A 19,457-nucleotide genomic window follows, 5' to 3' on the forward strand; every position below is an offset into this window, starting at 1 on the left:
TGTGTGGTGTATATGAAATCACAGAGGAGCTCTTGTCAAGTTGGCTTTTGCTGATCCTGTTGCTCTTCCACAGGTTTGTGACCCTGGCATTTCACATAACTTAAGTTTCTGTCTGGTATTTGTTGTTATATTGCATTTCACATAACTAGAATTGAAGATTTGTAATGAACTCTACTAGTATTTCATAAGTTTTCATTTCTTACCTTGCTGTGATTGCAGGTGCTAGCTTTGTGAGTTAGTGGTTGTGTTCTGCACAGACATCACTAAGTACTCCCAACCCATCAATGTATGTAGCTGGATTTGAATCTGCCTTTAAAAAATAAAACCAAACATCCCTTTCTCCTCCCCCCAACCCCGCTCCAGCCCCTGAAAAAAACCCCCAAATTTTCAGCCAAGCTGTTCTGTATTTGATCTATAAGAGCTCCTGTGGCTTATTATAAAAAGATTTTAATAGGTTTTTTCCTACCAGACCATTGCTGATATCCAATGTACAACATCCAGTGGGGGAACAGGAAAGATCAGATTCATTATATAAGACTTTTACTCAGAAGCGTGGATGAAGAATGACACAGGCTGTACCATGACTCAGAAATAAAAGCTTATTCTCTTGTGTAAGAGCAGAAATACTACTGCTGTAGTAGCACTACTGAGAAGACTAGTATCTGTATGGAGCAGCGCCTCAGCCGTTAGTTGTGGGAACCCGTTTACAACCTTTTGCTCTGGATTAGGGACCGTGCTGAGAAAGGAGACGGGCTTGTGCACACCTGTGTTCTCATAGCTGAGAGCTAGATCCACTTCAGCACTCTCCAGAAACACCTGAATGCTTCCAAAAGGACGTAGCAAAGGATTGAGGTTGAAATGGGGTTTCATTGAACATGGAGAACTACGTCAGTTTGCAGATGCAGTTACTTGCCTTTGCTGTCAGTGGCCTCAGCACTGACCCACAGGTGCACTAGTGTGATCTCGGAGTGCAGCGGGTCTCTCAGCGCTGTCCAGGGCATTTCTGGGCATCGCTGCCCCTGGCAGAGGTTGACAGGTAGGGCCTTTTGTCTCTCGTGCCTGTTAAGACCTACGATGGTCACGTTCACTGTAACTACAAGGCACGTCTGTGTTTGTTACTTCAGAAAGCAACAGCTGGTGTAGCGTCACTTCCCATCTTGAGTTACTTTTGTTCGTTCCTTTCACTCCTGGGCTTCGCTGGCCAGTTTTTCATTACTCTGTTGAAGGTGGAGTGTGATACCTCACAGTTAGGCTTTTGAAGTTTTCCTTTCTGTTTTTGCCTGGCCAGTTTCAAACAAAACATGGAAGAAAAGAGATGAGCCATGTTGCCAAGAGAGCTGCTCAGCAGCCTTGTTTTAACCCCATAAACACAATGTCACTCTGGTCTTCATTACCCATGCAAAGCTGAACATCTTTTCTACATTTTCAGAGGGACTGTAACTTTGTTATCAAACACTTATTAACAAAGTTTATGAAACAGTTTTGTCACCACATTCTCCTCCATTTACAACTAAAATACGGGCCTGGTGACATAAAAGGGTTAAAAATCCAGTCTGAATGTTCAGCTGCTGTTCTTTGCCAGTCTGTTTTTCTGATCTTTCTTTAAAGAAAATCTATAATAGTTTGCCTTGGAAAACAGAAACAGAATGACCCCCCCAACTAATTGTTAATTGCTCAGAATATTGCAAAAGTTAATGATACGTGGAAGTCTTTAAGTATTAGCCATAAATCATGGGATTATGAATAAGCCTTTGTTGTCACAGGCTCGCATCCAGTCATTCCAAAACGTCTGCCATTAGGATGCAGCAAGGCAGCTGTCAGCTGTTTTCTTGTAATTAAACAGCCAATGAGCAGCTAATTAAGACATATGTGTATACAGAAGTGGAAGTGGGCATGTTAATGAACTGTAGGAATCAATTCATTAAATGAAAATTTGTCAAAAGACCAAACATGAGATCAGCGTTTCAGCCCGCGCGGCAGCGGAGAGGAGCCTGTGCCGTGCGGAGCGGGACGTCGGGGAGCACAGGCTTAGACAGGAGCGTCTGGAGTCCCGAGTCACGAGCAGGGAAGTGACTGCAACTATTAATAGACTTTGTGAAAACTGCTATTTACATTTCAAAGTGCTTTCTTAACAACTTGTTATTCAAACTGACTTGGAGATGAAAAGTTCTTGCGCCCTTTTCTCCCAAACTTGATTTCTTGGCATATTGTGTTGTATACAAATAGGAGTCTGAAATGCAGAGATGAAGCTATGGCTTGTAATCTGCTCTGCTCTTCTTCTGGCGCTGCGTGAATGCATCTGCATAAAAAGGGAGACATGCAAAGCTCAGTGACGCCTCAGCAGAATCAGCTGGGTCTTTGTGCTGGCAGCAGGCAGAGGGAGGCAGGGCTCTGCTGCTCCCACCGGTGCTCTCCATCAGGTACCTTGGGTCTGACCCTTGGTGGGAGCGGTGCAGCAAGGGGATGGTTTCTTAGTGCAGGGGTATTTTCCTTCTTGTGTTTGATCATGAGGGGCCTGCTCTGCCTGTGGCCCATTAGGCAATCGTCTGCATGTGAAGTAATGGTTGTCAACGTGCATGCCATTAAGAGATGTGGCCTGGGCTGGTTTGCATAATGCCTGAATGCGTATGTACACGTGCACCATCCATGCATCCACCTTCTCCATCCTGGTGCGGAATTACAGCCAGCTCTGTGCCTCTGGCAAAAGCGAGGAAACAGAACAACAGAATACAGCGTCTCGCCTTCCCTTCTGCTCATAAACGAGGGGAAAAACAACCTATGAGAAATGATATTTACTCACTGCAGGGTCCTGTAATAGGGGCTTCCCCAGAGGTCTCCTGATAGGAGAGCCCAAGGGCCACAAAAAGGTTGGAAATCTCAGAAATAAATGGCAGCAATATAGCAGAACTTTGAGAGTGAAAAACCCTCGGTTTAACTTCACTGTCAGTTCGGTCCCACATCTCAGATCCGTGTATTTCTGAGCACTGGACAAGTTTAGACTCATTTCTGAAGTTTGAGGCAAGGTTGTTTGAATTGCGTTGTTTTTGTTATTTTCCTGCTTTAGCTAACTGCTGATGTTTTCAACATGCCCACATAACATTGCAGAGTTTGTTTTTAAAAGCACTCTACTGCATCTCTGGGTTGCGAAGTGGGAGTGCTTTTAAAGGCCTCAGGTTCAGGCAGTTCTGCTGTATTGACAATTTAGCTTCAAGCTGTAACTTAGCTGATATATTGTACACTAAAGTGTATTGAGCAGCTGTCTCTCTAGGGAAAATGTGGAAAGGCAAAAAGCCCAGTATTTTCTCCATTATAACACTAAAAATAATCCTCAGCTTGACAAGACTGTTCTTAAGAAAGAGAAACATGCCAAGCTGGGCATACAGGCTGTATACATCTCAGCCTAAGGAAAACGTAGTAGAGATCTTTGAGGTTATTGGGCCAGGTTCATTTTACATACTGATTCAGCTGACTTCCAGGATCCCAGCGGTGGCAGAAGATTTCATACAGTTCATCCATGAGCTTGTCATTCAGTGCAACTGAATGAGTGTTTTGGAACTGGATTTTAAGGGACTGATAATGTGGAGATCAGTAAGTGGCTGGTTGACTCCTAATCCTGTTTTTCTAGTGAAGCGCGCTGCCCTTGATGTGTCCTGGCACTGGCGTGAGAGGCTCTGTGAACTGGGAATTTAGCTCTCTCCTTACCCACACATTGGTTCCTCCAGAGGCATCAGTCCTGATGTGGAATGGTGGAAATTTCTATGGTATTTCAGGGTTTCCTCAGGGTGTAAAGCACTCAATCAGAGCTCAGTACGTGCAATGTTTTCAGTCTCCATGACCATCATCTCAATATTGACAAACATTTAAAACCAGCTGAAAGATTACTCACATAGGAACAAAACCCAGAATAAATAGGTGAGCAACAATGCGCAGGAAAACAGGATTAAAGACAGGTGTCTCCAGCTTCCTCATTTTATTTATACTGCATGCTTCCCCATTAAAGCTTTAATAAAAGGGGCATAATGACAGAGGCTGTTTTGTCACGTTTCTGTCTGCGTGAAGAACTCTTTACTTGCCAGGCAGAAGTCCTTCCTGTTGTTTAGTTCACCGAGTGTCTGGATGGAGCGGGCGCGTGCCGAGGACTCCAGAATGTGGCCTTCAAATAAATACAAAAACTGGTAAAAATCCAGCTTTAATTAAAAGGTGCCCAGCCTTTCTGAGGAAGTATTTTCTTTGCAGGCTGTTAATTAATCCATTATGTGGCAACATAAAACTAAAATACTGGGCTCACTGATTTCAAATGCCTCTTGAGAATGACTACATCCTCGCCAAGTCCTTGTGAAGCAGGTATTACACACACACACACACACACACTGGCTTATGTTTGGATGGTCTGTGGCAAAAAGATGAACTTCAAAGCAAATAGCTGCCCTAGTGATCAGTGACACGCACCAGTCTGAGGGGGAGAACAGAGCTCTAGCTAATGCGTAACCTTCCAGTGCTGACTTTTCAGAGATGGGCCTACTGCTTGCCGCTGACTCAGGAAAGAGATTAATACCTGAAATCTCTTTAAAAATCTGAATCCTCTTCAGAGTTGAACAAAACCTCAGCTGCCAACATCAGGCTAACTAAGAAAAAACATTTTGAAAAGTTGTGTGTAGAAGGAACTGCTCAGCATCACATTCTGTATTTCCAAACACTGAAGTACATCGATGAGGCTGAGCATCAATCAGAGTCATCTCCAAAGAGCAGCTGGTGAATTGTCCCCTACTTTGGAGATCTCTGCTGATACAGGGAAGATAGGAAATCAAGGCCTGTAATTAGGTTTATCTCATTTGGAAAGAATTGGTGTACCACATGTAAAATCAATGAAAAAAGGGTGTCATTTCTGTGTCCTGTAAGATTTTTTGATGAACTGTTCCCTACTAGTTATCGGGTTTTGTTTGTTTCTAGGAGATAAAAAACCCAAAGCCCTCTTAACTTTCCTTAGTTGACTATACTGCACTTGGATTTCCTTTTCTGTTAGGTAGGCTGCCTTCCGGAGTCCTTATTTGCTCCATCAGTTAACAGCTTCCTGACTTGTACTTGGCAATTCAATTGCAGGGCTTTTTCAGGAGGAGTCAGCAGAGCAATGCTACGTACTCCTGTCCTCGTCAGAAGAACTGTTTGATTGACCGAACTAGTAGAAACCGCTGCCAACACTGTCGATTACAGAAATGCCTTGCTGTGGGGATGTCTCGAGATGGTAAGCTCTGCTAACGCACAGCTCAACTGCAGAAAGGGACAGAATCTGTAGTATTCCGTTTCTTCAGTGGAAACAGCGTGTGACTTACAGGTTAATTCTGCATCGAGCTGATAGTTGAGATTGCTGAGTGGTTTTTTTATATGTTGCTCTGTATTCACATGTGTATAAGTCAGGGCATGTACAAAGTTCTTAGATTTTAATTTTTTTTTCCTACTCATATATTATAGCTCCTAGTTAAGAGTTCTGCCTCTGGTCACTTCTTGAAGAGGCAGTTTCTAGTCTATTGTTAATGCTTTTCTCTGTGTTCATTGCAATTTAAGTGATATATGAGAATTGCAAGTAACCCCCTGATTGCCATATTGGTCTGGATGGGAACTGTTTTCACAAGGCATGGAGAAGTCTGAACATGTGTGTGATGAATAATGGGAGAAATGTGGGGAGAGAAAAACGTGGGGTTTGTTCAAAGATGGACTTCTGAAGAAAACGTGTTCCGGTGCTGCTAATATTAAGCACCACCTTACACCTGGTACAGTGATGAAACCCATCTCTTTAAAGCTCATGTAACTCAGCTGGAACTGGATTTGCAGCTGATACTTGCACACCTCCCCCACAGATGTGACGAAGCTGCCACCACTTCCCCAGCCAGAAGATCTGACTTTTCCTCTGCCCTAGTGACATCAATGCTCCGTGTGTGGCAAATACATACACATTACTCTGTGTACATGAGGCCCAGCGAAGGAGATTGTTTTCACATTACACTTATTGTTGAATTATATTGTCTTAATTTTTTTATTGGGCATGAAACTGAAAACCTAAAACGGAGATCATGTAATGACTAGTCCCTCCAACCTGTTTGCTTTCCTCTGGAGAAGTGACAGATGGCAGTCACCTTCCTCAGCGGTGAGGCTTTCACAGCTGATACAGGTCCCAGAAATCCCTTACGAAGTTCTTAAGAGTTCCCTGGATGCTGCAAACCGGTTGCTTCTGGCTTATGTTTCATGTTAATATTTCTGAAAGTAGTAATCATTTTGTGGAGAGATACATGCACAAGGATGTGCACACACACACACACACACACATATATATAGCTTTAAGGATAATTCACTAGCTGAATGTTTTGGTTGTCACAGTAAGCCACCCTGAAAGCAAGTTCTGTGGTTCTTCCCATGAGCGCTGGTCCCAGCACGGATGAAGCTTACCTTTGATACTCTGAGACAGGCCTGACATGTTCATACCCACATCCAGGTTCATTCGCTCTCTGGGATGAGTGCGCAGCCAGTAGGACCGGGACAGGTCACCTCAACCCAGCGTATTCTGCTTTAGCTTCTGCTTTTCTAAGTAGGATTTGAATGCTGGAGAGAGACATCTGTCAACTTTGGGGGATGTATAAGAGAAACATTCTTCAGAATAGAAACGGGAAGTTAAGAAATTGAGCCAAGACAGTGACTTGTAATGGTCCACTTCAGTAGCACGCTAAAACAGGCTTTAGAAGAGTAGCTGCTGCAGCTGTTCCCTGCGACTGATGGCTGTGATTCCTAGGTCTGCCTGTCCTGATTTGCCTTGTGTACTGTGTCCTTCCAGGCAGTAGTTAAAGATCAGGCAGTTAAAATGCAGCAGTGGCTTTGCAGAAACATAACATATTGTGTCTCTTTTTCAGCTGTAAAGTTTGGTCGAATGTCAAAAAAGCAGAGGGACAGCCTGTATGCGGAGGTACAGAAGCATCGAATGCAGCAGCAGCAGCGAGATCATCAGCAGCAGCCAGGAGAGGCAGAACCACTAACACCAACATACAATATCACCACCAATGGGTTAACAGAGCTACATGATGACCTCAGTAATTACATTGATGGGCATACCCCTGAAGGTAGCAAAGCAGACTCTGCAGTTAGCAGCTTCTACTTAGACATACAGCCTTCTCCAGATCAGTCGGGTCTTGATATTAATGGAATCAAACCAGAACCAATATGTGACTACACACCAGCATCGGGCTTCTTCCCTTATTGTTCTTTTACAAATGGGGAGACCTCTCCAACTGTGTCCATGGCAGAATTAGGTAATGAGAGAGAAAAGCTTCCATTGTAATTGTCTTAATAGTATCCTTTGGATTAAAGTGACACGTTTAGCCAGGCGATAGCGAGAATGCTGCCTCAGTGCAGCCGTGAGCGCGGGTGGGCTTTCTTCTGCGACGCGCACAGCACCCTGAGCGGTACGTGGTGAACACCTCACGGGACGGGACTACAGACCCCAGGAGCTTGCAGTTGATCACCTCTAGTAGTGGTGCTTTTGTTTCAGTCCGTGCAATAGAACCCTCTGCATACTGATTAACAAGCTAATCTTCAGTGCTGAACAAGCAGGCAGAGTGTTACTGTATTTGTGGATTATTTTTGAACTTCTTTTTTTTCATTACCTCAATACTCTTTATTTTCTAACAAAAAGCGACGAGGCTGATTTTCTTCTGCTCTCTACCTGTACCTGGGAAACATGAACCCAAAGCACCAGTCTGTAATCTGAGGGCAGTTCGCTTCACCACTGCTTGAAGAGAGTCTGGCCCCAGATACTTCAGGAAATTTTTGAATGCAGCAACGTTTGATCGTTTCCATTAGAACCTTCTAACCACCACGTTAATTAGCATGTTTTGTTTTGAACTCTTCTTTGAACAATTACAGCAGGGCTGAGTTCCACAACCATGACTTGTCAACATCTGAGACTCGAGTTAGAGCGTGCTGGGTGAACTGGTTATAAGCAAACTGGAACAGGACATTGGAGAAGAGGCTTTAAGATTCTATTACTTACATAAGCAGTCAGGCAGTTAAACAGTCATTCTGCTTGCTTAAGCAACATTTTTGCCAATTATTCCATTATGAAAACCTAAAAATAGTTTGAAAAATCAAGTATTCCAGTGCAAATTTTTCCTTTTTCTAACTTTTTTAATTAGAGGCAAGTGTATGATACAAATTTTTGCTGAGTTTATCTTAGTTTATGTTCTTTTGAGAAATTCTGGAGAGAGGAAGGGACAAGAAGGCTCACTTGTCCTTATGTTGCAGAATGCAGTTGGCCACCATGTAATTTGTTGTGATAGCCAAAATATTGTCTCTGGCTTGAGTTCAAATAACTTCAGTTACAGATAAGTAAAAAAGAGAAGAAAATATTAGGATAAAGTCTGTGCTACTGGCTCTGTCTCAATCAAATGGTTGTTAATATTCACGTGGGAGTTACTAAGGATCTACACTAAACTGCCAGACTAAACGAAAGGGCTTTTCCTTCCTAGGCCAGGTGTTGATTTTAGAACACTGGCCTAAAAACACTTTTAACATTGCTTACCTTTACTTATAGAGTGCTTGCATTGACACCCTACAGAGCATGATTTGGGGGCCCAGCACTGACATTACCAAACAATGTTTGAAGACTGTTTGTCTTCCAGACTAAGGTTTCAATTTAGAAAGGTGTGGCTGTTCAATGAAAGTATTTAGGTGTGTGCTGAAACCCAGCCCAGACGTGAGGCCGAGGTTGGTGAATAACATGGTGCAGTTCCACCTCCTGCCTCCAGAAGGGCTGCCAGCTGCTGTTAGTGAGAGCGAATGCTCAAAGCACACACCTGTAAGGGAAAAAAATGTTTGCTCTGGAACATGTGAAAGCTCCGTGACACCCAAAGTACAACCTGCCTTGTGGTGTTCCACAGCATCGATTGCTCAGGTGGCACATACAATCGGATTTTACCTCAGCTGTACACTAAAGACTTTTCAGGTAGTATCTGACATCAAATTATTGATGCAGTAAATATGATACTAAACAGACTAGTCCAGCAGTTCACTTCATAAAGAGTTGGGTTTGGACGCTGTCAAGCAGAGCAAGTTCCACAGAAGGCCCTCAGGAGACCCCCATGTTGACAAGAACTGTTCTTGTTCAGTTCAGGCCTTTTCAGTGGCCTGAACAAGAACCTGCAGAAGTGCCAACTGCAGAACTGTGAGACAAGGCACCAGGCCTCTACTTGTCACGTGCTAAAATAAGAGAATTCACATGTCTAAATGACATTCATGCTTTTGAAGGTGTTCCTAAAGGTTATGGAATCAAGTGTTAGTAACAGCTATAAATCTGCCTTACAGATCTTTTACCCGAGTATAGATAGCAGCAGAAAATAATTTCTTTGGAATTAAAATGTTGTATGGAAGTTTTAAATTGTGTTTAGTTGTCTAAGCAACTACTTTAAGCTGAGGAGAAAAAGCCTTTGGTGTATTATATTAATTATCTGGATTATCTAAGAAGTGTATTTTCGTAATACTTTTTTAATGATAGGGCAGTAGAAAAGAACCCCCTCCCTCTTAGGCAGCCTCACATGATAGTGTCCTGCTTGACAGAACACTAGACCAGGTAACTATCCCCATTTCTTTATTAGAAAGCTTCTGTTGTATAAACACAAATGAATTTAGCTTTTGAAGATCACTGCCTCTCTGGCAGTGCTGTTACATTCCCTGTGAAGATAACATAGTGTCTTGCATGGGGCAGAGCTGTCCCCATGGACATTCCTGTACCCTGACTCGAGGGGTCCATCGCCTCGCACACTCAGATTGTTTTCTGTGGCTCTACTTAACAGTGTGAACTCTCAGCCCAGGTTCCAAAGCAGACTTTACATTACTAAAGGCAGCAAGGTTGCCTACTGAATTTGCAGTGGTTTGAATGCTCCCAGATTTTACCAAGTTTGCCTTTATTTTGCAAGCTTCTCACTCTTTGTATGCCTGCTCTCACAGCTGCTGCTGTGTGAGAAAGCAGTTTGTCCACAGCAGAGGTTTGTTTGCTGCAAATGAGCTCACTGAAACATCTTAGGACATTTAGGAAGGGCTGTGCTTGGTGTTCCTGCATGAAGGTCTTGGATGGACTCTGGGATTGGGCAAGCAGGTGTGTGCCCTCTAATTGGTGCACAGGGCTCAGAGGAGTCCAGCCAGCTGTGGCCAGGCTCCTGCTGGGTTCTTCCCATCCGAGAGCAGTTTGCATTAAATGGGCTTTGCATGAAGCAAAATCCAAGAGATCTGAAATGAAAGCACTTTTTCCTAACAGCTAACCCTCTCCTGCCTCCAACCCCCCACCCCCCACTATATGTCAGCTTGCTTATGTCAGAAGGTACAGCTTTGCAGTTTTAACGTGTGTCACTTTCTGCTCTTTCTTTTAGAACATCTTGCACAGAATATTTCCAAGTCGCACCTGGAAACTTGCCAGTACTTGAGAGAGGAGTTACAGCAGATAACATGGCAGACTTTTCTGCAGGAAGAAATCGAGAACTATCAGAACAAGGTATGAAACCATGAAACCCTGCCAAACTGTAGCATGGTCTTCTCTTTTTTTCTTTTTTTTTTTAAACCTTGGTACTCCCAGAACACACCACAAAATTCACCTTTGTGCTGCTTTCTGTTCAATAACAATGTATGTTTTTGTGTATTTTCAGTAAAATAATACACTAGAATCTAAAGCAACAAGATTAGGTGAGGGTATCCTCTGTTTTTGTGATTTTTACAGGTACAGGAAAAGGCAAAGCCATACTCCTAAAACTCTATCTGTCTGTGATTGATAAACAGGGATAAGAAACCAGGGAAATACTTCCAATCCTTAATGGCATGTTGCTTTCATTCCTTAATTTGTAATCTTCTGGATCAGCAACAACAGAAGTTTTGTAATTTTACCTGTTTTGTTTGGACCTTGCAAACACAGAACTCACAGATTTCTGTTGTAATCCTGATTAGCTCGAGTTTTCACTCCATGTTCCAGTTTTACCTACAGAATAGCTGCCGTATTGCCAGTGGGTACTGCAAGATTGAACCGATGTTTCTATTTCCAATCTGTCTTCCACCCACAAACTACTACCAAATGGCTACTTTTGGCAAACTGGAAGCACTATTACAGCACACTGTTCTTTGAACATACTTTTCATTGCCACAAAAAATACTTAACCTCTAAGAACATCTTTTTTTCCACTCGTTGGGTAATTTCTTTCTCAATTATTATCAACATATGAACAAGTCACTACTTGCATACTGCTGCTGCATTGCTACCAAAAGGATCTTCATGTATGTTTCTATGTCTCTTTACAAAGACCAGCAAGTTAGATAATTTACATTCAGTACAAAATACAGAAGTTGCTTGGGAAAAAAACATGTGGTCGTGCACTGCTAGTGTGAATTGGCGTTTTCTTTTGATGCAGTGAATAAAAGTCCCACCAAAACGACCAGAATCATTGTACTTTGATGTTCTTGGGTTTTGAAGTAAAACCACGCCAACCTGCATCTCTTCTGACATCACTGAAGAAGTCTTACATATTTGTATTGTCACTTATCCACGTGAGGCTTTAATTCCCATTGTCTTAGATGCAGACTACAGCCAGGAGTGCTGGAGAGAATTCACTCTGCTTGTTTGGGATTTTTACCCAGATCAGTTTTACTTATGAAAACGGGCTTTCCAAACCTCGGTTACTAATCTCCAATTTCTCTTCTGTCTCCAACAGCAAAGGGAGGTAATGTGGCAGTTATGTGCAGTCAAAATAACAGAAGCTATACAGTATGTAGTGGAATTTGCCAAACGCATTGATGGCTTTATGGAACTGTGTCAAAACGATCAAATTGTGCTTTTAAAAGCAGGTACGTGGGTCAGTTTTAAGGTCTACTTCTGGTTGTGACTGAGGAAGGGTACCTGTATACAGCAATTTTACTTGTATATACACACATGTCATGCAGTGATCATCTGCAGTAATGCCGGGGAAAAGCCTTACAAGTTGTCTGTGACTGGCTGAAGTACTGTGCTGCCTTAGTTCCTCTGGGTAGAACGAGTTTGAATCTATGCATGTGGAATGTTTATTATGGACAGAGGCAGCAGTGATTGTGTAGATGGAAGAGCTGGATTCAGATCTTTTTACTTCAGCTTATTAGTAGTGACTAACAAATTTCAAGGTAAAAGTCCAGACTGATCTATGCGAGATGGTGTAGAAGTAACGCAGTTTACAAATACCTGACAAAGTTGTAAAAGCTTCATGAACGTAAATCTAAATGAGCTGCTTTGATTTCAGAGACTTCATTACTCTAATAAAAAAATAGCTTATTAACATGAAGTTGCTGTAGCAAACACTTCTGAAAGGGTTTATGGGAATGTTTTTAATTCTACTAGCAAATCAAACTATGCTCTGCTGCACCACTGAAACCTACTACCCTGATCAACTGGTACTGAATGCAGAGCATAGGAAACTTCCAAATTCTCACTTTACAACTCAAGTGCCTACTGAAATAGTCAAATACACGTTGTTTCTGTTTTAGGGTCTTTAGAGGTTGTGTTCATCAGAATGTGCCGTGCCTTTGACTCCCAGAACAACACAGTCTACTTTGATGGCAAGTACGCTAGCCCAGAGGTTTTCAAGTCCTTAGGTAAGGAATTGTCAAGTGTTGTATCCTACAGGAAAATACCCCCCAAAATCCCCAAACAGAAAAAAAAGTAATGAAGTAGAAAAGCAACATGGGGTGGGGAGTAATAACAGCTGCTTTCAAAAAATCAGGCTGTAGTATTCAAATACAAGAGTTCCAGTGCTCAAACTGCTTACTTGGTAAGCCATCATGCTCACTCTGAGGCGCAGCTAATCTCGGGTTAAAACAGTTTAACTCCATGGAGTGAAGGACTGATGGTGTTGCAATTCAACTCTTAGATCAGGGTAGAGCAGTTTGAGAACACTTGTTAAGAACAGAAGCTGAGCTTTCACATCTAGTGTAATATCTTAAATATCCTGTTGGAAAAGACAGCAGTTTTTAAGCCGATGCTGGATACGCTGATGGTACCGCTTGGAAGATGTTAGCAGTGTTTGTAAAATGCAAAATCCAGTTATTTGCAGGTAAAACACTATTTTTTTTAAACCACGGTTTATCATTTGCAGTTTTTTTTCTCTCTCAATTTTGCTGTTTTAAAATGGTGTGTTTCACTGGGTATGTATTTGGGATGTGAGCCATTATGGAGGGTAGTGAAAATACAGCAGTGGAGAATGCTGTGCAACTACTGAAGTATCCTTTGCCTTTCTGAAACACCTCAAGGTTCAAGGTCTGAGTGCAAACAATTCAGAGTATTCAGTATCAGATGGGGCTTCCAATGACACGTATCTTTCATCTGTTACCAACCACATCCAGGGGTTTAGGCAGGCTTGGGGCTGAGATCTGCAGAGGAGAGCCCTCTTCCATCAGGTTGCAATCGTCTTCAGAGGAGGGCTCCACTTTCATGAACTGCATAACTGCATGTGTAACAGCAGCAGTAACCTGACTTACCCCTGTGTGAGCAAGAGAACGGATGAGAGGAGACAGGGTTACTTTTCTGCATGAAAAGCTTTCAGACCTTGGCTTCTCCTTTTCCTCCTGCATGTACCTTGTATGCCTTTCTCCCCTCCCTCTTCTGTGTGCTCAGCAGCCTTGAAATCAGCATTTTTCAAGTACATATTTCCAACCTCCAGCCCACAGTGACATAAGAAAGTTCCATTCAGAACAGAAACAAAGCTAAAGCAATTTTGAGATTGAAAATAGCTGGGGGTTTATTCGTATTTATCCCAAAAGAACCAAATGTGGAAAAAATACAGAGCACAAACCCTCCTAAAATACAGGCAGCCAGGGTGTGGCAGCTGGGAGCCCCTGGGAATGGGGTAATAAGCTCAAGCTGGAGTGAGGTCTCACTACTGTCACTCCAGAGTCCTTGAGGAGACCATTCACCTGTGAAGTATTTTACATCCATTTTTCACCTCCATCACAATAAATCAATAACTCTGTAGCTCTGGAGTAGCTTTAAATAATGTGACATGAGCTGTACCTTCTTTTTGGCAGGTTGTGAAGACTTCATTAGTTTCGTGTTTGAATTTGGAAAAAGTTTATGTTCTATGCACCTGACAGAAGATGAGATAGCTTTGTTTTCTGCGTTTGTTTTAATGTCAGCAGGTAAGAGATAAAGGTTTTCTCTAGGTTTATTTGGCAGAGGTTGTTTATATTTTGAAGTCTTTTTAATGATAATGGTAAGGTTTTGGGACAGTGTGAAATGTCATCATCTTTTTTCAGTGTCTCCTAGACCAAAATTTTAATAAAACAGATTAAAGCTGTGAATTTAGGAATAAATTTGTGTAGCTGGAAATTCTAATCTATTCCAAATTTTCACCTCATTGAGAACTCCACTTCTTTGCGAAAGCTTAGATGAGTGTGGGCAGACTGCTGGGTCAGCCTACGCGAGATGGGCAGAATGTAGTCACTGAGTTTCTTTAGTCAGCCCTCAGCGTGTGTGAGCTTCCAGCTCAAACAGAATTCTCCCAAGTGCATGATGGAATCCTTTCAATGGAACCTCAGGACTGTGAAGCGGGGCTGCCCACTGACATGTGACCCAAAGGTACCCAGGTAGCTCAGGTATCTGTCTCCATCATAAAGCTGGGTACACTGAGAATAATGGTGCAGACATACAAGTCACCCCAGGAGTCAGTCAGGGTCTCCATACCCATGACTAAAATAACTTCATAATCTCAAGTAGGTACACAGAGTACTCCAGGTTCTGGGAAGGCTTATTAGGTCAGGTGAAACAAGATATCAGTGCAGAAAGGCAGTATGTGTGTCATCTAACGCACAAGGAAATAAATGCTCTGCTTTTAGACTAAGCATAGGGCACTCAGGAGTGGTGGTAGAAGAGTCTGCTACCAACAGACTCTCCAAAATACATCCTCATACCATTTGCCAGATCGGAAGTATGTTAGGCCAGTGTCTAGTACACATGCCACAGAATCCCACAGTTCTGTCACACAGAGCGTGTAGCAGCTAATGCTACTTTGCTGCTGGATGTTTAGGAGCTTTTTCAAAAAAATAGCTGAGTATTTGCTTCTGATTTTTCTGTATGTCACTGCAGATCATAGCAAGAAAATCCAACTACTTGTTCATTATGTGATCTACTCATTTCTCACTAAAAAGTAGCTTCATTTTGTAAATACCCTTGCTAGCAGATGATTAATGAATTTTACTCAGATACGCTGCATTCTTCTAATTAAGGGCTTAATAAAAGCAGTTTTAATTGCATGTAATAAATGTACTCCAAAACCTATTACTTTAGAGAATGCGTTTCTACGTAAGAGTATGTAAGAAATAGAAGGAAGTAAAGAAGGTTGCGAATAAGAAAGATGGATGTGTAATAGACTTTGTACTTCCCAGTGCACTGTGATTGGCATGTGCAGTACTAGAGGTGTTAACTCCATTTATATTTAGATCGCTCATGGCTTCAGGAGAAAGTGAAAATCGAAAAGCTCCAACAGAAGATCCAGCTAGCACTTCAGCATGTCCTACAGAAGAACCACCGAGAAGATGGAATTCTAACAAAGGTAAGACTCACACTGTGCCGTGTCACTGTGAAACTTCTCATGAACTGCATTCTAATCATGGTGCAGAGCTTTTATGCAGTTACTTTGTTATTTATAAACCCATAATTCTTTTGTTCAAAATCAAGGTGCCAGGCCGAAACTATTTACTAAAAACTAGAAGGGGTGAGGTGATGGTGTTTGTGCTAGGGAACAAGGTTGAGAGGGGTCTGAAAAGAAGTATTTTAATGTTGAGCTTCATGAAAAGCATTGAAGGTGTTTGTCCCATTTCTCCTGTGCAACATTTCTGCCACACAGAATACTACTGCAGTTCTACATGTATGCCTCAATCCTCCTGAAATCTCTTGCCAGCATGACAGTTGTTAGAACATGCAATTCCCAAACTAAACTTGGTTTTGAGTCTTCCATGAGAAGTTTCTCACATAGCCTCTTTCTCAGCAAAACATGCTTCCAAATATGATGCCTAGGGAAGAGATAAGGGATAGTGCACACTATTATGCTGAGGTAGTTTTAAAAATGGAGAAGTGGTGTGATGTTAAAAAAAATAAACCTGGAGAACTAGGGAAGGATAAGCACATCCTTACTGAGCTAGTTCCTTTAGAACTCTACACAGCCAGAAAGATTATGCAGTTTCACACCACAGAATTAATTACAACACAAAAGCAGGATGGTCCAGCCCAGGCTTTACACATTGGTCTCATTTCAAATCCTAGCTCACCTAACTCTTTTTCCCAGCATGTATTTTGGATACCTTTGTTGGAAGAAAGGTTCTTCCAGGAACGTTGATAAAAATAATTTACTCAGTAAGTTTAGGGAGTCCCCTAGTGATATTTTTGAAGTACAGATTTTTCTGGTCTGTTCCTTTTCCCCTTGTGTGCCATAAATTATGAAAGCCTGACCTACTGCATTGCCAGTTTCCTCCATAATATTCACGGTAAGTTTGAAAATAGTCCAGACGGCCTTCTTCCAAGAGAATGACTCTTGAAATACTTCTGCATCAATCCAGTGCTTAGCAGGCAACTGAGGAAACCTAATGTTCCATTTTCCTAAGAACTTAAAGGATAGTTTCACAAATAGCAGTAATCCATTACTTGAATAGCTTTTTAGTGGATTCCTCATTTATTTATTTTTTAGTCTAACACAACAAGCATCCAAGAATATGCACCTCTGAAATGATATTGTTAAGATAAACTATTGAAGTAATCTCAAACTGCTTGGGAAAGCTTTGATCCTAAGAGCAAGACTGGGAGGCCTGGTTCCATATATGACCGTATGACTTCTGTTCGTTTTTTTACAGTTAATATGCAAAGTGTCTACTTTAAGAGCACTGTGTGGACGACATACAGAAAAGCTTATGGCATTTAAAGCAATATACCCAGACATTGTACGACTTCATTTTCCTCCACTTTACAAGGAGTTGTTCACTTCAGAATTTGAGCCAGCGATGCAAATCGATGGGTAAACGTATCACCTAAGCACTTCTAGAATGTCTGAAGTACAAACATTAAAACAAAAGAGGAGAAAAAAAAAGAAAAAAAAAAAGAAAGAAAACCAAGACACTTTATATGGCCCTGCACAGACCTAGGGAGCCAACACACTGCACATCTCTTGGCGGTCGGGGTCAGGCGAAGGATGGGAAACAATGAAACAAAGTTGAACTTGTTTTTCTCATGCATATGATTTCCATTATGCCTACAAATATGGACCCTTTTTCTGTCTCAACTTCTCAATCCTTGACCTCTGTTTACACAGACTGAGGGTACTAATGTCAGAAGGTTTGTTTCTCTTGTAGTTCACTGCCCAGACTTTTGACAGAACAATCAATTTGTTGATCAGAACAGAGAGTCCACCTAGTAATCAGCGACTGGTGTGCATTGCAGAGATTTCAGCATCAGTTTGCACAACTTGCTCATTGTTTCATGAAGGACAATTTTTTTCAGCTACCACTGTTTGCCAGTAGACAGAACGGCATGAAAAGGGTCCATAGCAATAGCAACAATAGCATTATAATATATTACAGGGTAAATGGGCATGAAGACTATATATAGCAAAAGAGATATTGTTTATATATTGTTTTAATTAATATAAAATGTAGTTACTGGTATAGCTTTTCTTGTTGAATTGATAAGGCACTTTCATTTTGCACCTTTTTCTTTAAATTAAATGCTAGCGTGTTCATTGTTGTGTTGCATGTGCACCAGAAATTCAAGTTTAACTGAAAAAGGTTTGGCAGGTACTGGTACATTGGGAGGTATTTATGCTGCTGTTTTCCGTGTTACTTTTAAAGAGAGGCTGGTCATATCCTGAAATGGTTAGACAGATTTTCATTTTTTTTAAGGTGTTGAAAATAATCAGTTTTCTAAATTTAAATCAGCTTTTCAGCCATTAAATTCAAAGGTACTTTCATTTTCAAGTGTTTCAAACCTGGATATTTAAAATGACATACCTAAATTCAGGTTTAGGTGCTTAAGTCAAAAGCCTCATTTTCCAAGGTGCTGAGTTTCCATGGTCAAAGTTAAACTAAGTGATTGTAGATCATTCACAAAGGAGTAACAGCATCCTTGAAAATCCGGCTGTTGAAGAAAGCGATACCTGCCCACCATAAATCCAGGTTTGAAGATATTTACTCAAGTCAGTACCTGCAGAAAAGTATGTGTGTATGACATGTCTGTGGAAAAGTCATTTTTATACGTAATACTACATACTTTTGTACTCCATATTGTAAACAATGCTTCAAACTCCCAACTCTAGGCTATCAAAATATATAGGTTTGTCTTTGACTTCAGTGAGATGAGACACTGACCCATGTCGTTCCAGCATCCAGCAGTTCAGTTTCACATAGCTGAGCAGAGAAGTCCATTGCTCTCCTTATTTAAGATGCACTTTAAAGTTTATCAGATGAGGACAGACTAATGAAATCACACTGTTGCTAGAAAGCATTGTTGTGTACACTGTATAATGCTTAGAAATACTAATATCATAAACCTGCATCCTGTAATTCTGAACCGATCCCCGATTTACCTAACCAACCAATTAGCCCAACCTCGTAGTCTTTATTGCTACTCATTACCATTCCCGTCAGGAAGTGCTGTCTCTGAGCAGTAAGCCTAGTTCTGAAGGAAGCTGATTAACACCATCACAAAATATACTGTGGCTGTTTGAGACAGAGGTGTGTAACTGGTCTGAATGAGAGGAGGACGTACAGCAGTAGGCCTATGTGAACAAGTTTGTGAAGAAGTGTCTAAGAAAAATCCAGGAACTTTAAAATAAAGGAACGAGACAGAATGTGCTCCACTGCTCTATGTTCTCAGGATAAAGTGTCTCTTACCTATATTATAGTTGTTGAAATGAAACTTCTAGAAGTTAGTAAAAGCACAATGAAGCCTATTTATAAAGGAGAATTAGGTCAGTGGGTTATTACAAGCAAAACAGAGGCTTATTCTAGGATTTAAACACATTTCCTTTAGGGTCAAATTGAGAGAATTAGCTATGCCATGCATTCCAAATTTTGTAGTCTGCCACATTAGGGAAGCTTACAGCCATCACTTATCTCTGTCATTGGAAAGGAGGGGGAGATGAGCATCACATGTTTCCCCTTCAAAGCAGTATGTCCCAGTGTATGGGAGGGGAACAACTGCACCTCAGTGAGCACTGGGATGGAGACATGAGAGGGCTTTTGGAAAAGGTCCACAGAGCGTCCCTTTACTGCTCCATCCTGCCTGCTCCCGTAGAGGCATCTCTCAGCCCAGTACATGCTCTCTCCAGTCCCACTGAAACATTTTTCATAGAATCATTGTTTACTTTATTGGAGTAACTGGCACTATATGGTACTTCTAATGTGTGTTTCTATTTTTAAAGCAACCCTTT

General features: G+C 41.6%; 1 protein-coding gene across 2 annotated transcripts in view; it reads left to right on the forward strand.

Annotated features, from left to right (window-relative positions):
• LOC311194783 (nuclear receptor ROR-alpha) overlaps positions 1–17,730 on the forward strand; it is a gene marked incomplete at its 5' end in the record, with an annotated part of 354,445 nt that extends 336,715 nt beyond the window's left edge. For both annotated transcript variants that reach the window (XM_084267994.1, XM_084267995.1), the window contains 8 exons: positions 5,101–5,242; positions 6,900–7,295; positions 10,407–10,528; positions 11,733–11,865; positions 12,535–12,642; positions 14,071–14,181; positions 15,481–15,593; positions 16,888–17,730. In XM_084267994.1, coding sequence (XP_084124120.1) covers positions 5,101–5,242; positions 6,900–7,295; positions 10,407–10,528; positions 11,733–11,865; positions 12,535–12,642; positions 14,071–14,181; positions 15,481–15,593; positions 16,888–17,052 — 1,290 coding nt within the window. In that variant the 3' untranslated portion in view covers positions 17,053–17,730. The remainder of the gene's footprint in view (positions 1–5,100; positions 5,243–6,899; positions 7,296–10,406; positions 10,529–11,732; positions 11,866–12,534; positions 12,643–14,070; positions 14,182–15,480; positions 15,594–16,887) is intronic.
• Positions 17,731–19,457: the final 1,727 nt, after the last annotated feature.

This window comes from Gallinula chloropus (assembly GCF_964237585.1).
Source record: "Gallinula chloropus genome assembly, chromosome: 9".
In the NCBI taxonomy this organism is placed as follows: Eukaryota; Metazoa; Chordata; class Aves; order Gruiformes; family Rallidae; genus Gallinula; species Gallinula chloropus.